Source organism: Mesoplodon mirus (genome assembly GCF_964341445.2).
Source record: "Mesoplodon mirus genome assembly, chromosome: 15".
Taxonomy (NCBI): Eukaryota; Metazoa; Chordata; class Mammalia; order Artiodactyla; family Ziphiidae; genus Mesoplodon; species Mesoplodon mirus.
Window position 1 is genome coordinate 43,955,767 of NC_138991.1, and position 20,588 is coordinate 43,976,354.

Below are 20,588 nucleotides of genomic sequence, written 5' to 3' on the forward strand. Positions count from 1 at the left end.
CTCGCCCTAGTGGGGAGGGAAGGAAGGGTCTGGAGAAGTAAAACCCAGGAGACATGGACAAGGGAGGAGGAATATTTATTTGATCACAAAATCTTGTGTTGCATCCCCCTTCGAGGGTGTCAGGAGATTGCGAGTCTGCTAGGCTGCTTCACTTTTTCTTGGGCTCCTTACAAGCCACCACGTACCGCTGGGCCACATTGAGGGGAGGGGAGTAACCATCTGCATAGGAGGTGTCTTCAAACAGGACCGAATAGTCATCCTGGGGCTGCAGTAGGGGGCAGACAGGAGTGACTGGTCAGAGACCTCCAGGCGAGGCCCCCCCAAACCTAGATAGACAGGAACCTCTGGCTCGTGGGCCCCCAGCCTCTCCTGTCCTCATAGTCACTCAGGAAGTCCAGACGTTTGAACCTAGTCCCTGTTACTACAGAGCTCTTTCCTCAGCAACAAAGGGACAAGGGTAAGGGATGAAGAGCAGGGAGAAGGGAGACTTGCCACCTACGTGGATGGGCCATAACTGGAGGGTCTGGTACCAGGGAGCCCGTGTTAAAGGGATCAAGGACAGCCTAGAGGGGGACTCCCCTGGTGAAGGAGTGGTTAGGAATCCGCCTGCCAGTGCAGGGGACACGGGTTCGATCCCTGGTTCCGGAAGATCCCACATGCCTCGGAGCAAGCAAGCCCGTGTGCCACAACTACTGAAGCCCGTGTGCCTAGAACCCATGCTCCGCAACAAGAGAAGCCACCGCAATGAGAAGCCCACGCACTGCAACGAAGAGTAGCCCCCGCTTGCTGCAACTAGAGAAAGCCCGCACGCAGCAATGAAGACTCAACGCAGCAAAAAAAAAAAAAAAAAGACAGCCTAGAGGGCAGCAGGCAGGTATCCTGGAGGAAGAGGGGAGAACAGCCTTTAAACTACCATCAGGTGATGGGTGACCAGGGCGTCGGCAGTGTCAGGAGCTCGAAAGAAAGCAGCTCAGCCACGGAAAGGGCAGTGGTGCAGGAGTCAAGGGTTCCAAAACAGGCCCTGGGCATTGAACTTTACATCTCAGTGCAAAAGCGAGGTTAGACTAGAGTATGCTTCGGGTCCATTCCACTCAGGGCTTGCTAAGGCTCTGAAGCTTGGAAAGAGGAGGGTTGGCTGGTGCTGCCCTAGAGGGCAGGGCTGTAGGTCAGACTAAGCAGAAGACAAAGGCCGACTTGCAGGACCCTCCTATCTCAGAGAGGCTGTAAGATGAGGAAAAGGGGACGGAAAGTGGGAAGATGTTCCATGACCCAGCTGGTCCTTGTAGCGGGGCCAGCGTCTCTCCCGTGAAGGCTGGCTTACCCGTTGTGGGGGCGTGTGGATCAGGGCACGGTAGAAGCAGGTGGTCTGGGGATACAGGGCCAGCACGAGCTGCTCCTTCTGGAATAAGGCTTCGGGGTCCGTCTCCGGGTTGGCCTTCCACTGGGGCAGTGGGATGATCCGCCGGCGGCTCAGGGTGTGTCTCCTGGTGGGGGCGAGGGGGAGCTAAGGTCAACCCATGGCCAGGTGGGGGCCCCATCCCAGCAGCTTAGCTGCCCCCAGGCTTCCATGGCCCCCCCATGAGCACACTCACTCTTTGCCTTCTTCGTCAATGTCATCTACCTCATACCTGTGGGTAAACAAAAGGAAAGCAGTGGATGCAGGGAGGTGCATAGTCTTAAGTCAGGGAGCCCCGAGGAAGCGGGGGAGGAGGGCGGGGAAGGGAAGTAGCCCCCGGAGCCCGCTGCTTCACACACCATCCCCACCGGCACCCAGGGGAAGCCGCTTTTCTCCCATCTTGCACACGGGTGAGAGTCGCAGCCCAAGTGGGTGTGGTGACAGAAGAGCCCACAGGGCTGGGCGTCCACTCACTTGTTGGTGGCATGGCTGTAACTGACCACCTCGGCCAGGATCCACTGCTCATCCCCATCCACAGCCTTCACCCGGGCAGCCACCTTGTCTCCAGGTTTGGCCACGTAGTCCCCAGAAGCTGGAATGGCCCCACAGAGGGGCGGGGGCCTGAGAGTGGAATAAAATGTCACTTCCAGTCCCTTCCTTGCCAGCGCCCCCAGCCCTGGGCCCGCCCTCACTTGTCACCAGGCTTCCCGATCCACAGGGGCAGGGTCATGGCTGACTGCTGCAGCAGGGTCATCAGCACCCCCCTGCGCATGGTCTTCCGAGGGGGCTCCGAGTCATTGTACAGGCCCGCGATCTTGGCCGCTGTGGGAAAGAAGTGAGCCCTTGAGACACCAGGGACAGGGTGCCCGCCCCCAGGCCCTCCCTAGCCTGCCTGCATCGGGCTGTCAGAGCTCAGCCTGCAGCCCCACCGCCCAAGTTAGCGCCAAGGGCCCAGGTGCCATCCTGCCCCTTCCACCAGATGCCCCCAGTCAGACCGCCCAGATGGTGAGACACCAGGAGGGTGGATACCCTAGGGAGAGGGAACTAGAAAGGGCAAAAGCTGGGATTCTGGGGTGCTGGTCACGTTCTATTTCTTGATCTGGGTGCTGGTTACATCCGTTTTGTTCAGTTAGGGAAAGTTTCGGTGAACTGTATGTCCACTTACGTGTACTTTTCTATGAATGTATGTTGTAATTCAACAAAAAGTTTAAAAAACAAACTCTCAAATGTGGACAGACCTCTGACCTCCTCAGGCATGGTGCAACACACCCAGCCACTTCATACAAACCCAGCTGGCAGTGTGACAGCATTTTTGATGGGTGAGGAGCTGCACACGGGGGGTTCACTGGGGCAAGAGAGGTGGGAAAGCCACAGCAGCCTGAGGGATCTGGAAGCCAGCGCCTCGTGTAGGTAAACTCCATGTGGAAGGCTGGCTTCAAGACACCCAGGGTGCAGCTCTGGTTCTCCTCACAGCAAGAAATGGGAGGGGGCGGCAGTAGGAAGGAGGGAGGTGACTGACCCAGACAGTAGAGGGAGCAGGGGAATCAGCGTGGTCTGCAGGGAGCTCTGGGGATGACCCCCATTCCCTTCCCAACCCCAGGCTGCCCAGGCGCTTCTCTGTCAGAAGCCCCCGGGAACAATCCCACCGGACTGAGGTCACAGGCTCCCCCACAGGGAGACCTGACTGCTGCCCTCACTCCGCCTGGTCCAGGAATGCAGGCCTGGTCGTCTCCAACTCACCAATCCGCCTCTCTTCCAACAGAGACTTGATTTCCGCAATCTTATCTAGGGCTTTCCGGAGGATGCTGAGGGCAGGGAGAAGGGAGAGAAGAGGTCTGGATGAAGCACAAAGCGCAGACTTCCTTTTCTCATTACGGCAGGCTGGCTAGCTCAGACCAACCCTGATGCTGGAAACTATAAACCCTAAGCACGTGTTTTTTAATCTTAAAAGCATAAAAGAACTGATGAGGCAAGAGGAAGTGGCAGGCCAAAAAACCTAAGAGGGTCCTGGAGAGGTAAGCAAAGCAGAGAGCTGCCTTGGCCGGAGTGCATCCGACAAATCCTGAAGAAGTGTTGCTGGGTGCCAGCAGACTCTAACAACCTCTTATGATTCGGAGGACAGAAGTTAAAACTTGGGGTCTGCCCTAGTGGCACCTGTAAAAGAGACACTCCAGAGGACTGTGGGGAGTTGTCTCGGCTCAGAGCAGGGCTGGGGGTGGAGGGAACTCGTCCCTGAAAGACTGCAGCCCCAGGAAACCTCTGGAGTTCGATTACGGGGGTTCCAGGGTGGCTGGGACCCAAGCAACCTGGCAGAAGTGCACACAAATCCTTGCGGGAAGAAGGCGGCTTTATCCTAGACCTTCGGGAACCTCCCCCAAAGAGTATCTCAACAGCAATAAGCAGCAGAGAAGCCACTTCAGGTCATTTATTCTCTAGCACATTCCTCTAGCAAACCTTTAGTAAATGACCACGTGTTTCTGAAGGCCTTGGTTCAGACCCATGAGAACACAGCACAGTAGTGTCACAGGAGGTGTCCCAGAGGGTGTGACTCTTGTGGACTCATCAGGCAAAGAAAGGCCAGAAGATCGGGCAAGGGGCAGCCTCGGCAGAGGGAACTGTGCAAACCAAAGCAGGGAGGGATGAACACCATGCTGACAGGCTTGAAGCACTGAAGCTCAGAGTGGCTGGTGTCGGACGCCAGGATGACTCAGCCAGAGCCACCTCGGGCTTGTGAGTGAGCACTGGGACACGGGGCAATCAGGCTTCCAGGAAAGCAGAGGAGGAGTAAAAGCCAGCAGGCCAAAGGGAACTTGCAAAGTCTGATCATTGGTGCTGGGCCTGTTTGGAGGACATCCTTTTACATAGTATGTCTAAGCTGTATTCTGTGAGATATTAATGGAGTGGTTCTCAACCCTAGATGGACATCAGAACGCCCTGGGGAGCTTTTTAAAAAGAACCCCAATTGCTTTAAGTAAGAGTCATCAACAGATGCCAAAACTAGTGGGTCTGATGTGAAACGGGATATGTACATAGTCTCCAGGTATCTCTCATAAGATACTTATTAATCACACAATGGAAAACAGCAATAACTTGACACAGGAGAAACCTGGAAGAGCCCACCCTAACCAGTGGGCGTCTTTCTGCCTTCTAATATGATGACGGAGGACAACATCACTTCCATGTTATTACTTCCAAAAGCGTAAAACCTGAACCTAATCATGGGGAAACATCAGACAAACCCAACTGAGGGACATTCCACACTGGCCTATAATCTTCAAAATGTCAAGGTCAGGAAAAGCAAAGACAGCCTGGGAGCTGTTCCAGATTGGAAGAGACCAGAGAGACATGAAAACTAAACACAGTGCTGACCTGCACTATAAAAATGTTCTGTTCTTTTGCTATAAAGGTCATCAGTGGACAGTGATGAGATCTGTAGATCAGTTAATAGTTTTATACCTGTAATTTCCTGATTTTGAGAAATGTACCGTGGTTGTTTAGGTTTTTAGGTTTTTAGGAAATGCTGACTGATGTATTTAGAGGTCAAGAGGCATCATGCATCATGTCTGCAACATAAATGATTCAGGAAAAAAAAGATTCTAAATACATGTATATAGAGAGAGTGATAAAAGCAAATGTGGTAAAAATACATTTCTGTAAGTCTGAAATTATGTAGAAAGTTAACACCAATGCATGAACTCCACCTCAGTTAAAGCAGAACCTCTGGGCGCAGCCAGACTTGAGAACCAGTGTGTAAATGTATTCCACTGTCAAGTAAGTTTGTGAAATACTGAGTTAAAGAAATTGCTGTTGCAGAACTTGGCAGAGCCCTCAATACTTTAATACTGCAGTACTTTAATACTTCAGTACTTTAATTTGCATTGTGAACCTCTAAGGAGAGGAATGTAATATTCCATTTCCTAAAGTTACTGAAGTTCCACTGTAGAGATCTGAGGAAACAATGTTTTAAGATCATTTACTATTTAAAGAGCAGTTTTCTGGAGCTGAAACTTCTCCATCTCAGAACCATAGAGGCTTCAGGTCAACTAGGATGACCACCCAGCAAAGCGTGGGTCCCTACCTTCTGGGAGGCAGCCTGCCAGCCCATCAGCAACCCTCAGGGATGGTGCCATCCCAAGAGCCCCACTTCACCTGGGACAGCAGAGGAAACGCCTTTTGCTGGCTGACCTTCCTTTGAAGGGTCCTCAGCCAAGAACCCTGAGCCTTAACCTCCCTCCCCCGCCAAACCCAGCACCCCTCCCCAACCATTCGTAAGGGGCTAAATGGCGTGGGCTCTTTAAAGTAATCCAATACTGCTGCATACCAATACACAGTAATTATTTGATTAGGGTGAAAAATAATTCCTTGTGGGCCTTCTCTCCTGTGCCCTCACAGAGCCGCACCTGGAGAAATGCCTTCTGAACCAATGTTAGAAAATATCTTGTTCCCACCCAGAATGGCTACCCGTCTCCACTGGAACACGGAAAGTGACATCTTTGATCTGTTTCCCTTTGACTCCTGCTGCTAAAAGAGATGACTGTTAAATGAAGACACAGGGGTTCCTTTCTGTTTTCTGCAAAAGCAGGAGGAGGAAAACCAGCCAGGACTGGATAGAAGGAACAGCGAAGCATCACAGGCTTGGACTAGCTCATGAAGCAGGCTCTTGGCGCCTCTTCATTTTCCCAAGAGGTTTAATGCAAATATTTAGAAGATGAGCTGATAGGTGCTGCAGCACCTGGGTCAGTGCCACAGGCACACACAGTACCATGTTTTCCCCATCCAGACGCGGAGCTCCCTGCGGGTAGGGGTGGCATCTTATCTGTCTCACCCACTCTCCTGTTCCCAGCATGGTATCTGGAGGTGAGGACACCTTATTTGTTGTTTAGTGAATGAACGTATGAAGGTCTGAGAGTCTGAAAAAGTGAAATGACAGCAGAACTGCAAGGGACCTGCACTTACGAAACAAGCTTTAAGTGTTAAACTCTGGCTAAGTCAATGCCAGAGAAGAGCTCACACCAGCTGGTTGCAGAAGCAGCCGCCTCACTCTGCCGGCAGTTAAGCTGGGAAGGGAAAGTCTGCCTTTTACTTTCAAATGAGCGTTGAGTCACTCTGACTTATACAAGCCAAACTCCAGACCCACTAATGGGAAAGGGCCCAACTATGGCTACCCGATGAATCTGCAAATCAGGGAGAAGATGGGGGTGGGGAAGGCTGGGCTGGAAAGCCAAGCAAGCAACACCTCCAACCAGAATTCACCGTGTCCCCTTCCCTCCAGTCGGCCCCACCCTTTTGTTCTCTTCCCACCCTGGCAAAGGGAGCCCCATCAAACCCCTTTGTTCAAGCTAAAAACCTTGGAAATCTTCTCTCCCAACTCGTCCTCCAGTTTGATCTCAGAACCCACCCTTGTTTCTCTATCCCCACTGCCATTGTCTCAGCTCAACTCCGTCACAATCTCTTGCCTGGTCTCCAAACTAGCCTTGAATCTCACCCAGTCTGCTCTCCGTGCGGCAGCCAGGGGTTTCTCTCCTGCTCTTACATCGTCTTTGGCTCGGTATGGCCTCCAAGATAACGTCCAGGTATTGGAGGTCTTCCACATCCTGCCCTCCCCTCCCCCAGCCATGCAAGGACTAGTTCTCATTCCCCAAATGCGCTCCTCCATGGCCCTGGCACACTCTGTCCTCCGCTTGGGCTCTCTGACTTGTCTGCCTACCCATCCCCAGCTCAAGTTTCTCCTCCTCCCTGAGAGGGTCTCAGATCCCCAGGCACAGTGAACACCATCTCGGCTGGCCCACCAACTACACTGTCCTGTAACTTTTTTAGGGTGTCTCTCTTTCTGGACTGCTTGCCCTTGAAGGCAGGATCTCACTATCCTTGTGTCTCTCTATGGAGACTGCCCAACACCAGGCATAACCATGGGTTATGGTCAAAAGAGTTTGAAAAATACTGGTATTAGGCACTTCATGTGCATTATCCCATTTTATGCTGACAATTCTACAGGTAGTTATTATCTCTGTTTTAATGACGGAGTAACTGAGTCTCAGCTGAAATGACTGCCCAAGGTCAAGTGACTAGAAAAAGGCATCACTGGGATTTGATCCACACCTTTCTGCCATCTATAAAAGAGCAGGGCCAGGGAATAGAGGCCAGAGTGGGCTCTAGGGAAAGTGGGCCCTAAAGGAGAAGCTGGGGAGTCAGAATCTGCTTATCCGTGGGAGGAGAGGCAGGCTGGGGCTATGGTCCACAGGCTCCTACAGCCCAGCACCTGGATGAGGAGGGGAGGCGATGGCAGGGCAGTGGGACGGTACTCACTTGCACTCAGCCTCTGCATCGGCCTTGGCGGTTGTATAGAGGCCACGCAGCTTTGTCCGGTAATAGGGAGAGACTGCAGAATAAACAAAGGGAGAAAGATGCATGGGTGAGGGGCAGCCGGCAGCAATGTGGCACTGCTTCCAGTCCGCCGGAATCAGACTCTGGGAGGCACTGAGGGGCCATGGGCTGAGGGATGAGCTTCACTAGCTCAGAAGTGCCCCCCGAGGCTGATACCTCCATGTTCACATTTTCATATGGTACAGATGCCATCACAACATCTAGGAGAGGACTCTCTAACCTATGCCAGAGTGTGACGCACGCAAACAGAAAACAATTCTCCAAGCTCCTCAGAGCTGGAAAGCACCAGTCCGGGAGACTGACCTCAGGGCATGTGCAGGGCACACAAGTAGGGAAGCTCTAGAAAATGCCGGCTAACTGGGGGGTCCTGTGCACTGTAAGGGGGTTCCCGAGATGCAGCGTCATTTCCTGACTTCCCAGTCCTCAGAGTTGGGGGATTTTAAGGTCCCTTAGTGGCTAGGCAGTCTGTCATCTGTCTCCTGGGTCATCTTAGGTCACCCAGCCTAAGGGAAAACTGTCCCTCAGGGCTAGGGAGCAAGCAGTTCATTTTGGATTAGGCAGATACATGCAAAAGTCCCTTTCGAAAATGATGACCGCCATGTTCCCAGTCTTGGCCCACTCCTTTCTCTCCCGAGCCCAGCTACTCACTCTTGTTCTCTGTCTGCATCCGCTCGTGGGTCTTTTGGATGTTCACTAAGTTGTGTTCGCTCCTCGAACGCTCTTCCTGCAGGACGAGGTCAACAGGACATGAGGGGAGGCCCTTTATCCTGCTGTGGCAACTACCCTGCAGCCCAGGCCAGAGGCCCCATAAATATGACCCTCATTTTGTAAATCCAACTTCCAAATCCGTAAGTTTAAAAGCATTTTTCCCCCTGACTAATGCAAAAGCAATACAAAAGGCATTAAAGTTAACTTACAAGTTATACATTTAATGACTCTCCTTTATCAAAAAGACAAACTGATCTACAGATTCAAAGCAATCCCCATCAAAATTCCAGCTGACTTCCCTGCAGAAATTGACAAGCTGATCCTCAAGTTTATATGGAAATTCAAGTGACCCAGAATAGTCAAAACAATCTTAAAAAAAAAAAAACAAAAACACTGGAGGACTCATGTTTCCCAATTTCGAAATTTCCTACAAAGCTGCAGTAGTCAAATGGTGTGATACTGCCATATAGGTCAATGGAACAGAATTGAGAGTCTAGAAATTAACACATGTATCTACAATCAATTCATCTGGGGAAGCGGGGTAGGTAAGGATGCTGATACAATTCTTCCCCACATCAGTGGTCCTGGGACCAGGGCTGCAAATGAAGATGCCGGAAGCAGGGATGATTCCTAAGGAAGAAATTGGAACTATACCTTTTAACCTTTATGTCAGAATTTCTAAGTGCCTGAGGGGGTAGGTACTTTCACCCCACCTGGCAAAATGGAGTTAACAGTGAACGCAGCTATAATGCCTAGTGGTGAAAACAGCCCACTAGTTCCATACCTAAGTAACCCTACCTTACATGAATGGGAATGGACGGGGGCCGGGGTGGGGATACGGGGAGAGTCGGAGGAAGGTGAGGCACTTGCTAGACTAGTGTTGTTGCTGGCAATCAGGACCAGCACAGTGGCCGAGCCTAATGTCCTTCGAAGGTAGAAAAATCTGGGTAAAAATCAATGACAAATGCAGAGAAGGAGAAAGAGTAACCGAGGGTAAAAGAATGAATAAATGGGTTATGCAATGATGGAAATTCAGTATTACATTAATACCTGAGAGAGGCTCAGAGCAAGAGAATAACATTGACTCTTAACTCAGTCATACCAGATGCCCTGAAGATGATGCCGTGTGTCTGCCAAGACCACCTCCGCTTTTAGACCCTGACAAAGTCAAATGGAAGCCTGAAAACCTTCTGAGAGACATTTTGGTTATACAGTATGATGATAAACTACACAAACTGTTGACGACTGACTGGAATTCTAGTAATGTGCCAGTATCTTTTTTTCTTTATCTTCAAAATTTTATTAATAAACTATTTTTAGAGCAGTTTTAGGTTTACAGAAAAATCACGCAGGTAGAAGACAGAGTTCCCATATACCTGCTTTCCCCTGCACAGCTTCACCTATTATTAACATCTTGCATTAGTGTGGAACATTTGTTACAATTACTGAACCAATATTGATAGTTATTATTAACTAAAGTCCATAGATCACATTAAGATTCACTTTTTGTGTTTTACATTCTATGGGTTTTGACAAATGCAAAATGTAACGTGTCCACCGTTACGGTATCATACAGAATAGTTTCACCTCCCTTAAAAATCCCCTGTGCTCCCCCCATTCAGCCCTCCCTCCCTCTAAGCCCTGCACAATCACTGATCTTTTTATTCTCTCTATAGATTTGCCTTTTCCATATTGTCATATAGTTGGAATCATACAGTATAGAAAACCTTTCAGACTGGGTTTTCACTTAGCAATATGTGTGCCAGAATCTTCTGACTCTTATTTTTCAGGTCACATTCCACTACAAAGGATACCATTTGGAAAGGAATCTCTGGAAACTGCTCCCATTGGGTTGTATGGCGGCTCCCAGCAGATCATTGTGTCACTACAAGCCTGGATGATGGGATGCTTAGAAAGGTCCCTGGTTATAATGGACACGATATGCCACAGCATGCTTGCACAAATACATATCATCCTTATCTTTGTGAATGAAAAGCAAGTAAAAACAACGGGAAAAGTGGGTTTCTGACAGGATTAGAGCAGTAGGCACATGGTGGGTCCAAATTCCCCTGGGGAACAGCCCCATCCCCCACTCCCCTAGACGAGGAAGGTTTTGAGAGGCCTAAGAGGCCATATGATATACTTAGGCTAAATTACATCTAGGTGCGACTACCACTCATCTAACCCTAGTATGGGGCACCCAACATTTTTGGGTACAAAATATGTATCCTAACTGCAGTACCCAGGCCATTGGTACACAATGGCAACAAAATGCATGGTGGAGTAAGCAACATTGGCCCATAGACAGAAAAAGGCTTTAGGGGACATAGGTACTGTTGTGTTCATTGTGGGGCAAGATGAACTCATTTTCAATGAGAAGCAGCAATCAGGGGGAAAAGACTGTTGATTAGAATAAACGAACAGAAGTGAGTTCTCTCCTAGGAGGAAGGCAAGGGATGGGAGTCAGCCTGGAAAGATGATGAGGCTTTAGTGAAGTGGTTCAGGCCAACCCAACAGGTAATGTGGATAGTTCTAGGACCCACCTGTTGCTGGGAAAGGGCTTGCACCTTGACCCACCAGGGTTTCTTGACTATTTTAAAACGGATAATACTTTAATAAGTAGCCATGAGCAGCGGCCCTCCATCCTAGCTGCTGAGCCCCAAGGGGCACACTTATGGGAATTTTGTGGACCTCTAAACCTATGGAAGCCCTCAAGGGGCATGTGCAATTTACATCAATGCACCATGACTACCCTTGACCCAAGAATAGATCAAAATAAGACATATCCTGAAGTCCAGTTAGCAGAGGTAGGACTTGTACTCTGAATACTACCTGTGTCCTCCCCATAGGAGGGAGGTGGACTCTGCTATACAACAGTATGCAATGGAAACCAATCTCAGTATGAGCCTGAGCTGAGACAGAGTGACTGGCTTTATCCCCAGCTGACTTGGAACCCAGAAATAACTGAATCATGGCCAACTGTAATAAAGCCTGTCCGTAATAAAATCTGGTAAATGGGCAGGGCCAATTCTGTTGCAAAGGCCTAACAAATAGCTCTGTAATTCTTACTGATTTGTTCCGTAATGAAACTGAATTTTACCATGAACACACTTCAATATGGTGGAACACACTGGCACTGTTGGTAAGATTCAACTACCTTATGTAAGTCAGTCATAGGATAATACTGATATTGATGACCAAATGTATTGGGAGATTGAGTCAAAGTCTTCTGAGAATGTAATGCTGATGGAAAATGACTGACCTGAGGAAGAACTGGATTTAACTCACCATCAGCTAATTTCTATGCTAAACAGTTTCACACAAATTTATCATAAGGTACAGATGGTGGTAGATGAAGGAGAAAAACAGGTAATCAAATTAGTACAAAAATATGAAAGTGTATGTAATGGCTCTATAGGACAGAGTAGTTGTTTCTTTAAGTCTATCCCTACCCTATAAGGATTCCTGCAAATGTTAGGCATATTTATCCTGATACTATTGCTGTATCTGTTATATAAATGCTATACTAAAGGTAAATGCTCAAATGACTGTTTTGCTGTAACAGAGCCTAGGCCAAGGGCCAGGGGGGTGGCAGGTGCAGTTAAAGATCAATTCAGCAGGCCTGGGTTTTCAAATACTACACATTCCAAAAAAAGGGTTGGCCCTTGACCAGCTCTTAGTAGATAACCTCTAAACATGCTTGGAATATCTTGCCTGATAAGAGTATCTCTGTTTACCTGAGGTGGAGGCACAAGGAGAATGACTGCTATTGGGTACAGGGCATTTTTGTCAGGTGATGAAAATGTTCTGAAATTGATCATGGTGATGGTTGCACAACTCTGAATACTGATTCAAATTGGACTGTACACCTTAAATGGGTGAATTGTATGGTATGTGAATTATACCTCTCAATATAGCTGTTACTAAACAAAATGAATCATGATATCCTGCACATGACAGAAAATCCAATAGGAATGGAAGTCATACCCTACATTCTCCTTCTCCTCCCACCTTCATTACATCACCGTGGTTCCTGCATGTCCAATCTCTTTGAACACAACCAGCCCCGCCCCCTCCACAGCTCAGCATCACAGCCCACGTTCCCCTCTAGGAGTAGAGGGCTGTGGATTTTTACCTGAGTTTGCTTGATCAGCTGATGGAGCTCTGTGAGCAGTTCTGCAATGCGGGAATCAGCAGACACGAGGGCCATGGTGTGGTATACGGGGGCGCCTGGGGTAGAGGCGGAGCAGAAGAGAGCCTTGTTAGTGGCTGTTGTGGGTTAAACCATTCTCCTGAAAGATGTGCTGAAGTCCTAACCTCTGGTACCTCTTACTTGGAAACAGGGTCTTCGCAGATGTAATTAAGATATATGTTAAGATGAAGTCACACTGGAGTAGGGTGGGCCTTAATCCAACATGACTGGTGTCCTCATAAGAGAAGAAACAGAGACACACATACAGAGAATGCCAGGTGGAGAGACAGACACACACAGAGGGAAGACAGCCATGTGACAGACGCAGAGAGAGAGTGCAGTTATGCAGCTGCAAGCCAAGGAATATCAAGGATTGCTGACAACCACTAGAAGCTGGGAGAGAGGCATGGAACATACTCTCCTTCTGGGCACCCAAGAAGGAACCCACCCTTGATTCTGGAACTAATACAACCCCTTGATTTTGGAATTCTAGCCTTCAGAACTGTGAGAATACATTTCTTTTAAGTCACCCAGTTTATGGTCGTTTGTTATGGCAGCCCTAGGAAACTGATACAGCGGCAAGTTGTCTTGGATTTCCTCCCTAATCCAACGATGCTCGTATTCGATATGTTCAACCAACTCAGGAGTACTTATTAAGTATCTTCAAAAGCAGTATGTCCTAGCCCCAGCTCTGCTGCTACTATCCTGACAAATGATTCAAGCATTCTGGTTTCCCTTTTTTTTTAATGTGTAAAATGAGGATTCAAATAAGATTTTATATGAAGACACTTTCTAAGTCATAAAGCATTATTACTTTTTTTACTGTAGAGGGAAGAGAAATTAACTACTAAAAATATCTGACTTAAGGTAAGATAAATGTATTGTGATGAAAATAAAATACAACAGTAGGTAATTAGAAAAAGAATAAGAGACAATAAAAGGTAATTTTAAAAGTAAGCTATTGTACAGCCAACACATGGAAACAACCTAAATGTCCACTGACAGATGAATGGATAAACAAGATGTGGGGGGCTTCCCTGGTGGTGCAGTGGTTGAGAGTCCGCCTGCTGATGCAGGGGACACGGGTTCGTGCCCCGGTCCGGGAAGATCCCACATGCCGCGGAGTGGCTAGGCCCGTGAGCCATGGCCACTGAGCCTGCGCATCCGGAGCCTGTGCTCCGCAACGGGAGAGGCCACAACGGTGAGAGGCCCACATACCACAAAAAAAAAAAAAAAACAAGATGTGGTACATACACACAATGGAATACTACTCAGCCATAAAAAAGAACAAAATAATACCATTTGCAGCAACATGAATGCAACTGGAGTTTATCCTACTAAGTGAAGTAAGTCAGAAAGAGAAAGACAAATATATGATATCACTTATATGTGGAATTTAAAATATGACACAAATGAACCTATCTATGAAACAGAAACAGACTCATGGACCTAGAGAACAGACTGGTGGTTGCTAAGGGAACCTATCTATGAAACAGAAACAGATTCGTGGACATAGAGAACAGACTGGTGGTTGCCAAGGGAACCTATCTATGGAACAGAAACAGACTCATGGACATAGAGAACAGACTGGTGGTTGCCAAGGGGGAGGGAGTTGGGGGAGGGATGGAGTGGGAGGTTGGGGTTAGCAGATGTAAGCTTTTATATAGAGGATGGATAAACAAGGTCCTGCTGTATAGCACAGGGAACTATATTCAATATCCTATGATAAACCATAATGGAAAAGAATATTAAAAGAAAGAATGTATATATATATATGTGTAACTGAATCACTTTGCTGTACAGCAGTAATTAACAGAACATTGTAAATCAACTATACTTCAATAAAAATTTTTTTTTAAAAAGTAAGCTACTGGGCTTCCCTGGTGGCGCAGTGGTTGAGAGTCCGCCTGCCGATGCAGGGGACACGGGTTCGTGCCCCAGTCCGGAAGGATCCCATATGCCGCGGAGCGGCTTGGCCCGTGTGCCATGGCCGCTGAGTCTGCGCGTCCGGAGCCTGTGCTCCGCAACGGGAGAGGCCACAACAGTGAGAGGCCTGTGAACCGCAAAAAAAAAAAAAAAAAAAAAAAAAGTAAGCTACTGTAACTAGGTGAAACTGGTCATATGCCTAAAGATAAAAGTAGACTGGAAAAAAAGAACTTTTTTTTAGGATGCTGAAATTTTTACTTTATACCCTACCTTCTTATAAATGTCATTCAATTAGTACATCTCCATCTCCACAAAGATCAGATTCACACTGCATGTCCCCCACCCCCCCGGTAATGAACTGTGAACTCTATGTATTTAAATATGCATATCTTCTTAAAATCTCTGCTTTTGTTTATTAAAAGAGAAATATACAAACCAGGAATAGAGGGGAATTTCCTCAACCTGATCAAGGGCATCAATGAAAACCCACAGATAACATCATACTTATTGGTGAAAGACTGAAAGCTATCCCCCCTAAGATCAGCAATAAGTCAACATTGTTCTGGAGGTTCAAACTAGGGCAATAAAATGAAATAAAAGAATCAAGATTGGAAAGAAAGAAGTAAAACTATCTTCATCTGCAGATGACATGACCTTGTATATACAAAATCCTGAGAAACCCACTAAACAACTATTAGAACTAATAAAGAAGGTTAAAGGACAGAAGATCAACAGGCAAAAATCAATTGCATTTCTATACAGTTGCAATGAACAACCCAAAAATGAAACTAAGAAAACAATTCAATTTACAATAGCATCCAAAAGAATAAAATACTTAGGAATAAATTTAATAAGATAAGTATACAATTCTTATACTGAAAACTACAAAACATTGTTTAAAAAAATTAAGATCTACATAAATAGACATCCCATGTTCATGGATCAGCAGACTTAATATTGTTAAAATAGCACTACTCCCCAAATTGATCTACAGTTTCAACGAAAGCCCTATCAAAATCCCAGGTGGCTTCTTTGCAGAAATTAACAAGCTCATCCTAAAATTAATATGAAAATTCAAGGGATCCAGAATAGCCAAAATAATCTTGAAAAAGTTTTGCCAATTACAAAACGTACTATAAAGCTATAGTAATCAAGATGTTGTGGTACTGGCATAAGGGTAGACATAAAGATGAATAGAACAGAATCAAGAGACCATAAATAAACCCTTATATCCATGGTCAACTGATTTTCTACAAGGTTGCCAAGACAACTTAATGGGGAAAGAATAGTCTTTTTTGATAAATGGTGCAAGGACAACTGGATGTCCACATGTAAAAGAGTGAATTTGGGGCCCTACCTCAGACCATATATAAAAATAATCTGAATAGACATTTCTCCAAAGAAGATATACAAATGGCCAACAAGCACATGAAAAGATGCTTGATATCATTAGCCATCAAGGAAATGCAAATCAAAACCACAGGAGATACCATTTCACACTCAATAGGATGGCTATAATGAAAATGAGACATAATAACAAGTGTTGGTGAGGATGTGGAGAAACTATATGAATGGGTAAACTGTGGTATTATCCATACAATAGACTATATTATTACACTAAAAAGGAATGAAGTACTGACACATGCTACACATAGATGAACTTTGAAAACATTATGCTAAATGAAAGAAGCCAGACAAAACAAACCTCATATTGTATGATTCCATTTATATTAAATATCCAGAATAGGCAAGTCCATAGAAAGCTGTTGGGGGGGCGGGGGGGTTTGAGGGAGGAAGGGGAGTGACTGTTAATGAGAATCGGGCTTTTTGGCCAGGCGGTGAAAATGTTCTAAAATTGATTGTGGTGATGGCTGCGTAACTCTGAATATACTAAAAACCACTGAATTGTATGCTTTAAATACATGAACATCTCCATCCCTTCCAGCCCCAGGCAAACACTAATCTACTTTCTGTGTCTATAGATTTGCCTATTTTGCACTTCATTTCTTTTTATTGTTGAATAATATTTCATGTTTGCATATACCACATTTTGTATATCCATTCATCAACTGATAGACATTTGGGTTGTGTTCACTTTTTGGCTGTTATGAACATTGCTGCTATGTATACTTGTGGACATGTTTTCATTTCCTGGGTATACACCTAGGAGTGCAAATGTTGGATCATATGGTAACTCTATGTTTAACCTTTTGAGAACAACTAGACTGTTTCCAAAGTGGGTGTACCATTTTATATTCCCATCAGCAACGTATGAGGGTTCCAATATCTCTGCATGTGCACCAACATGCGATATTGTTTGTCTTTTTGATTATAGCCATCCTACTGGGTGTGAAATGGTAACCAGTGGTTTTGATTTGCATTTCCTTGATGGCTAATGATGTTGAACATCTCTTCATGTGTTTACTGGCCTTTGTGTATCTTCTCTGGAGAACTGCCCTTTGCCATTTTTAATTGGTTTTTTAAAAAATGATTACTGAATTGTCTTTTGAAGCAATGTTTTTAATTTTTATGAAGTCCAAGTTATTTTTATTTGACTGCTTGTGACATATCTTTTTTTCCTCACACGTGCAACACTATTTTTACCACCACAAGCTTTATATAATGCATTCTAATATAGAGAAGAACATGTCCCTTAAGAAAAAAAAGTCTGGTTGCATTAATTAGAACCACACAAAATCAGGGATCTAGAGTTTAAGAGATTCAAAGTGGATAAATTTGAGAATGATCAGTATAAAGGTCGTTGCTAAAGTCTTGGGAATTGATGATGCTAGGGATGATCTGCTGAGTGAGCAAAGAGGAAGAGGTAAAGAGCCCACCCCACTGAACCATACCAAGGTGAAGGTGTGGACCAAAGAAGAGTCCAGTGGGAAGATCCCTGGAAGGAACGGATCAGCATGGAAAAGGGCTGTTCTCTCCTGCCACATAAAGCAGAATCCTGGTCAGAACCACCTGCCTTTTACATGCTTACACCTGTGCACATTAAAACTGGGGGAATGGGGTTTCCGTGGTGGTGCAGTGGTTAAGAATCTGCCTGCCAATGCAGGGGACACGGGTTCGAGCCCTGGTCCTGGAAGATCCCACATGCCACAGAGCAACTAAGCCCGTGTGCCACAACTACTGAGCCCATGCTCTAGAGCCCGCGAGCCACAACTACTGAGCCTGCGTGCCGCAACTACTGAAGCCCACGCGCCTAGAACCCGTGTTCCACAACAAGAGAAGGCACAGCAATAAGCCGGCGCACCACAATGAAAAGTAGCCCCCACTCGCTGCACCTAGAGAAAAGCCCGCGTGCATCAACGAAGACCCAATGCAGCCAAAAATAAATAAAAGTAAATTAAAAAAAAAAAAGAACTGGGGAAGCCCCCCCAGCCGGACAGTGGGTTTTAGTTTATACAAGCATTGATAGCAAGCACTCCCACTCTGCTGCCAGGTAAATCAGTTACCTTCCCTGAGAATTCTGACACTTCAAACTTCTCCCTCCTCAATATCTTTGCTCCTGCCCTCAGACCCACCACCATGCAGGAGGGGTGTGGTAGCAAATAAAGATAACAATTTCCTGCTAGCAGGGCTGTGATGCAGAGACAGGGGTGGAGCCTTGAAGGGGAGGCCAAGCAGAAGGAGGAGGGTTTACAGGTGGAGGAAATGTGAGCCTGTTGGCTGAGGGGCGGGAGCACACTGAGAACAAGTCCAAGGATGAGAGAATGGGGCTGCATCTGAAGAGGCTGGAGGGTGAGGGGTGGGATCCAGCCCTGAGACATATCCAGTGTCATCTGTCATTATTTGCTGACATTTCTTCTGGTCTGTCTTATCTACACATACTCAAACGCAGATGTCCTGTCCCATCCCACCCCACCCTCCAAAGAGGCTGAAAGGGTGTACCATCCTCACCCTCTCCCTCTCTGCCAAGGATACAAACATTACACTTGTTTCAACAACCAGATCAAAACTGGTCTTGTCTGACCATCCCTAAATAAGCCTAACTTTTCTCTTGACTTTTCCTGGAACCTACCTAGACCTATAAACTGGCTTTCCAGCCAGTGGATGTAGGTAGATCTTTTCTTCCCCAACTAGCCTGGAAGCTCCTCAGGCAAGAACAGTCATCTCTGCTGTTATCAACAACCCCCTTTCACCAATAACCCCACTGGTAAGTAGTGTTGGGAAATCGACAGGAACTTCATATTTTTACTCCTTCACACACCACCTCTCTCCTGCCCTGACCCCCCTCCCCGAAGTTAGGTCCATTTTGAAATTCCCGTAACAACGATTCGTGTTGGCTGCACATCTCCACCAGAGGAGACCCCAAATCACTCTGCCCAGCACAGACACTCCTTATGTGATTCTACTTCTGTATGTTAGAAATGTTCCATAATAAAAAAAATTTTGTTAAATCAATGTACCCAGAAAATATTCTAAAATAAGATGATGATAATGGTTGCACAACTCTGAATATACTTTAAAAAATGCAATAAAGGGCTTCCCTGGTGGCGCAGTGGTTGAGAGTCTGCCTGCTAATGCAGGGGACACGGGTTCGAGCCCTGGCCTGGGAGGATCCCACATGCCGCGGAGCGGCTAGGCCCGTGAGCCACAGCTACTGAGGCTGTGCGTCTGGAGCCTGTGCTCCGCAACAAGAGAGGCCACGATAGTGAGAGGCCCACGCAGCGCGATGAAGAGTGGCCCCCGCTTGCCACAACTAGAGAAAGCCCTCACACAGAAACGAAGATGCAACACAGCAAAAAATAAATTAATTAATATACTCTTACCCCCAACATCTTCTTAAAAAAAAAGAAATATTCAAGCTCCATGCTTAATACCTGGGGTTAATTTAAAAAAACGCAATAAATTATACATTTTAAATGGGTGAGTTGTATGGTAGGTGAATTATATCTCAGTAAAACTGTTCAAAAAAAAATCAGTATGTCCCAAAGCAAGCTCATCCCTTCCCTACTCACCCCACCCCCAAACCCCTACGTGGTAGCACACTCCTCCTAACCCATTCAGCCACCTATGTTGGAACCTGAGTTATTTTCAACTCCCCCTTCTCCCTCAGTCCTCATGTCCAACCAATCACCACTCTGGCTGATTTACTGCCCCAGTATTTCAGGACTCCATCCACTCCTCTTTCGTCCTTCACTCGTTGGTTCAGGCTGTATCAGGTCCGTCTCACCGTAACTTATACGGCAGCCTCCTAGCTGGGCTTCCTCCCTGCTTTCTCGTCTCCCTCAAATCCACCCTCTGCAGAGCTCCAGGACTATCCAGCTAAAAGACAAGTGTGGCCATATCATTTCCCTACCAAAAACTTTCAATCCCCTCCCACGTCCCCGCCCCCAGGAGAAGTCAAGCCCTTAATACAGGACACAAGGTCTCCACAAAGAGGTTTCCATCTTCATGTCTCCCCCACTCCAACATCTCTCAGCCCTGTCTGCCTCACATTTTATATTCCAGTAATACTGAACTGTTCCGCTTTTGACTGGGCGCCATGTAACTTCTTATGCCTGTGCCCTTTGTTTGTGCGGCTCCCTCTATCTGGGATGTTCTTCCTGCAGGCATATTACCCCTAATCCTCTGCCTGATTTAACTGTTCTCTAAGACCTGGATTACTACCAAGTCACCCCCTCCTCTAATCATAGAAATCCCCAGTCTCCTCAGCTGGGTGAAGTTACCTTTCTCTGTGTCCCCATTATACCCTGTGCATCTCTCCACCACTGTACCCATCAAATCGTATTACAATTCTGTGTGTGTGTGTGTATTTGTCCCCTCCCCCAGCGTGTCCAGTCTCTGAAAGCAGGGATCACTTTATCCTCTGTACCTAGCACAGGGCTGGCACGGTACCCACCATCCTCACTTGTACTCCCATTTAATCTTTAACCATTGCAGTCCGGCTCTCCCTGAGTGCCTATGATCTCCTGCCAACTCCTGGAACTTTCTGCTGCACTGAATACCTGACCACACGCTGCTCCTCAA

The 20,588-nt window shown here is 46.8% G+C and overlaps 1 protein-coding gene across 2 annotated transcripts in view; it reads right to left on the bottom strand.

The window, feature by feature from the left end:
* Positions 1-58: 58 nt before the first annotated feature.
* Positions 59-20,588, bottom strand: part of SGF29 (SAGA complex associated factor 29) — a gene marked incomplete at its 5' end in the record, with an annotated part of 28,440 nt that continues 7,910 nt past the window's right edge. For both annotated transcript variants that reach the window (XM_082643596.1, XM_082643597.1), the window contains 9 exons: positions 59-265; positions 1,322-1,484; positions 1,593-1,628; positions 1,871-2,017; positions 2,089-2,218; positions 3,137-3,201; positions 7,703-7,775; positions 8,429-8,504; positions 12,624-12,718. In XM_082643596.1, the coding sequence (XP_082499722.1) occupies positions 149-265; positions 1,322-1,484; positions 1,593-1,628; positions 1,871-2,017; positions 2,089-2,218; positions 3,137-3,201; positions 7,703-7,775; positions 8,429-8,504; positions 12,624-12,698 (882 nt within the window). In that variant the 3' untranslated portion in view covers positions 59-148. The remainder of the gene's footprint in view (positions 266-1,321; positions 1,485-1,592; positions 1,629-1,870; positions 2,018-2,088; positions 2,219-3,136; positions 3,202-7,702; positions 7,776-8,428; positions 8,505-12,623; positions 12,719-20,588) is intronic.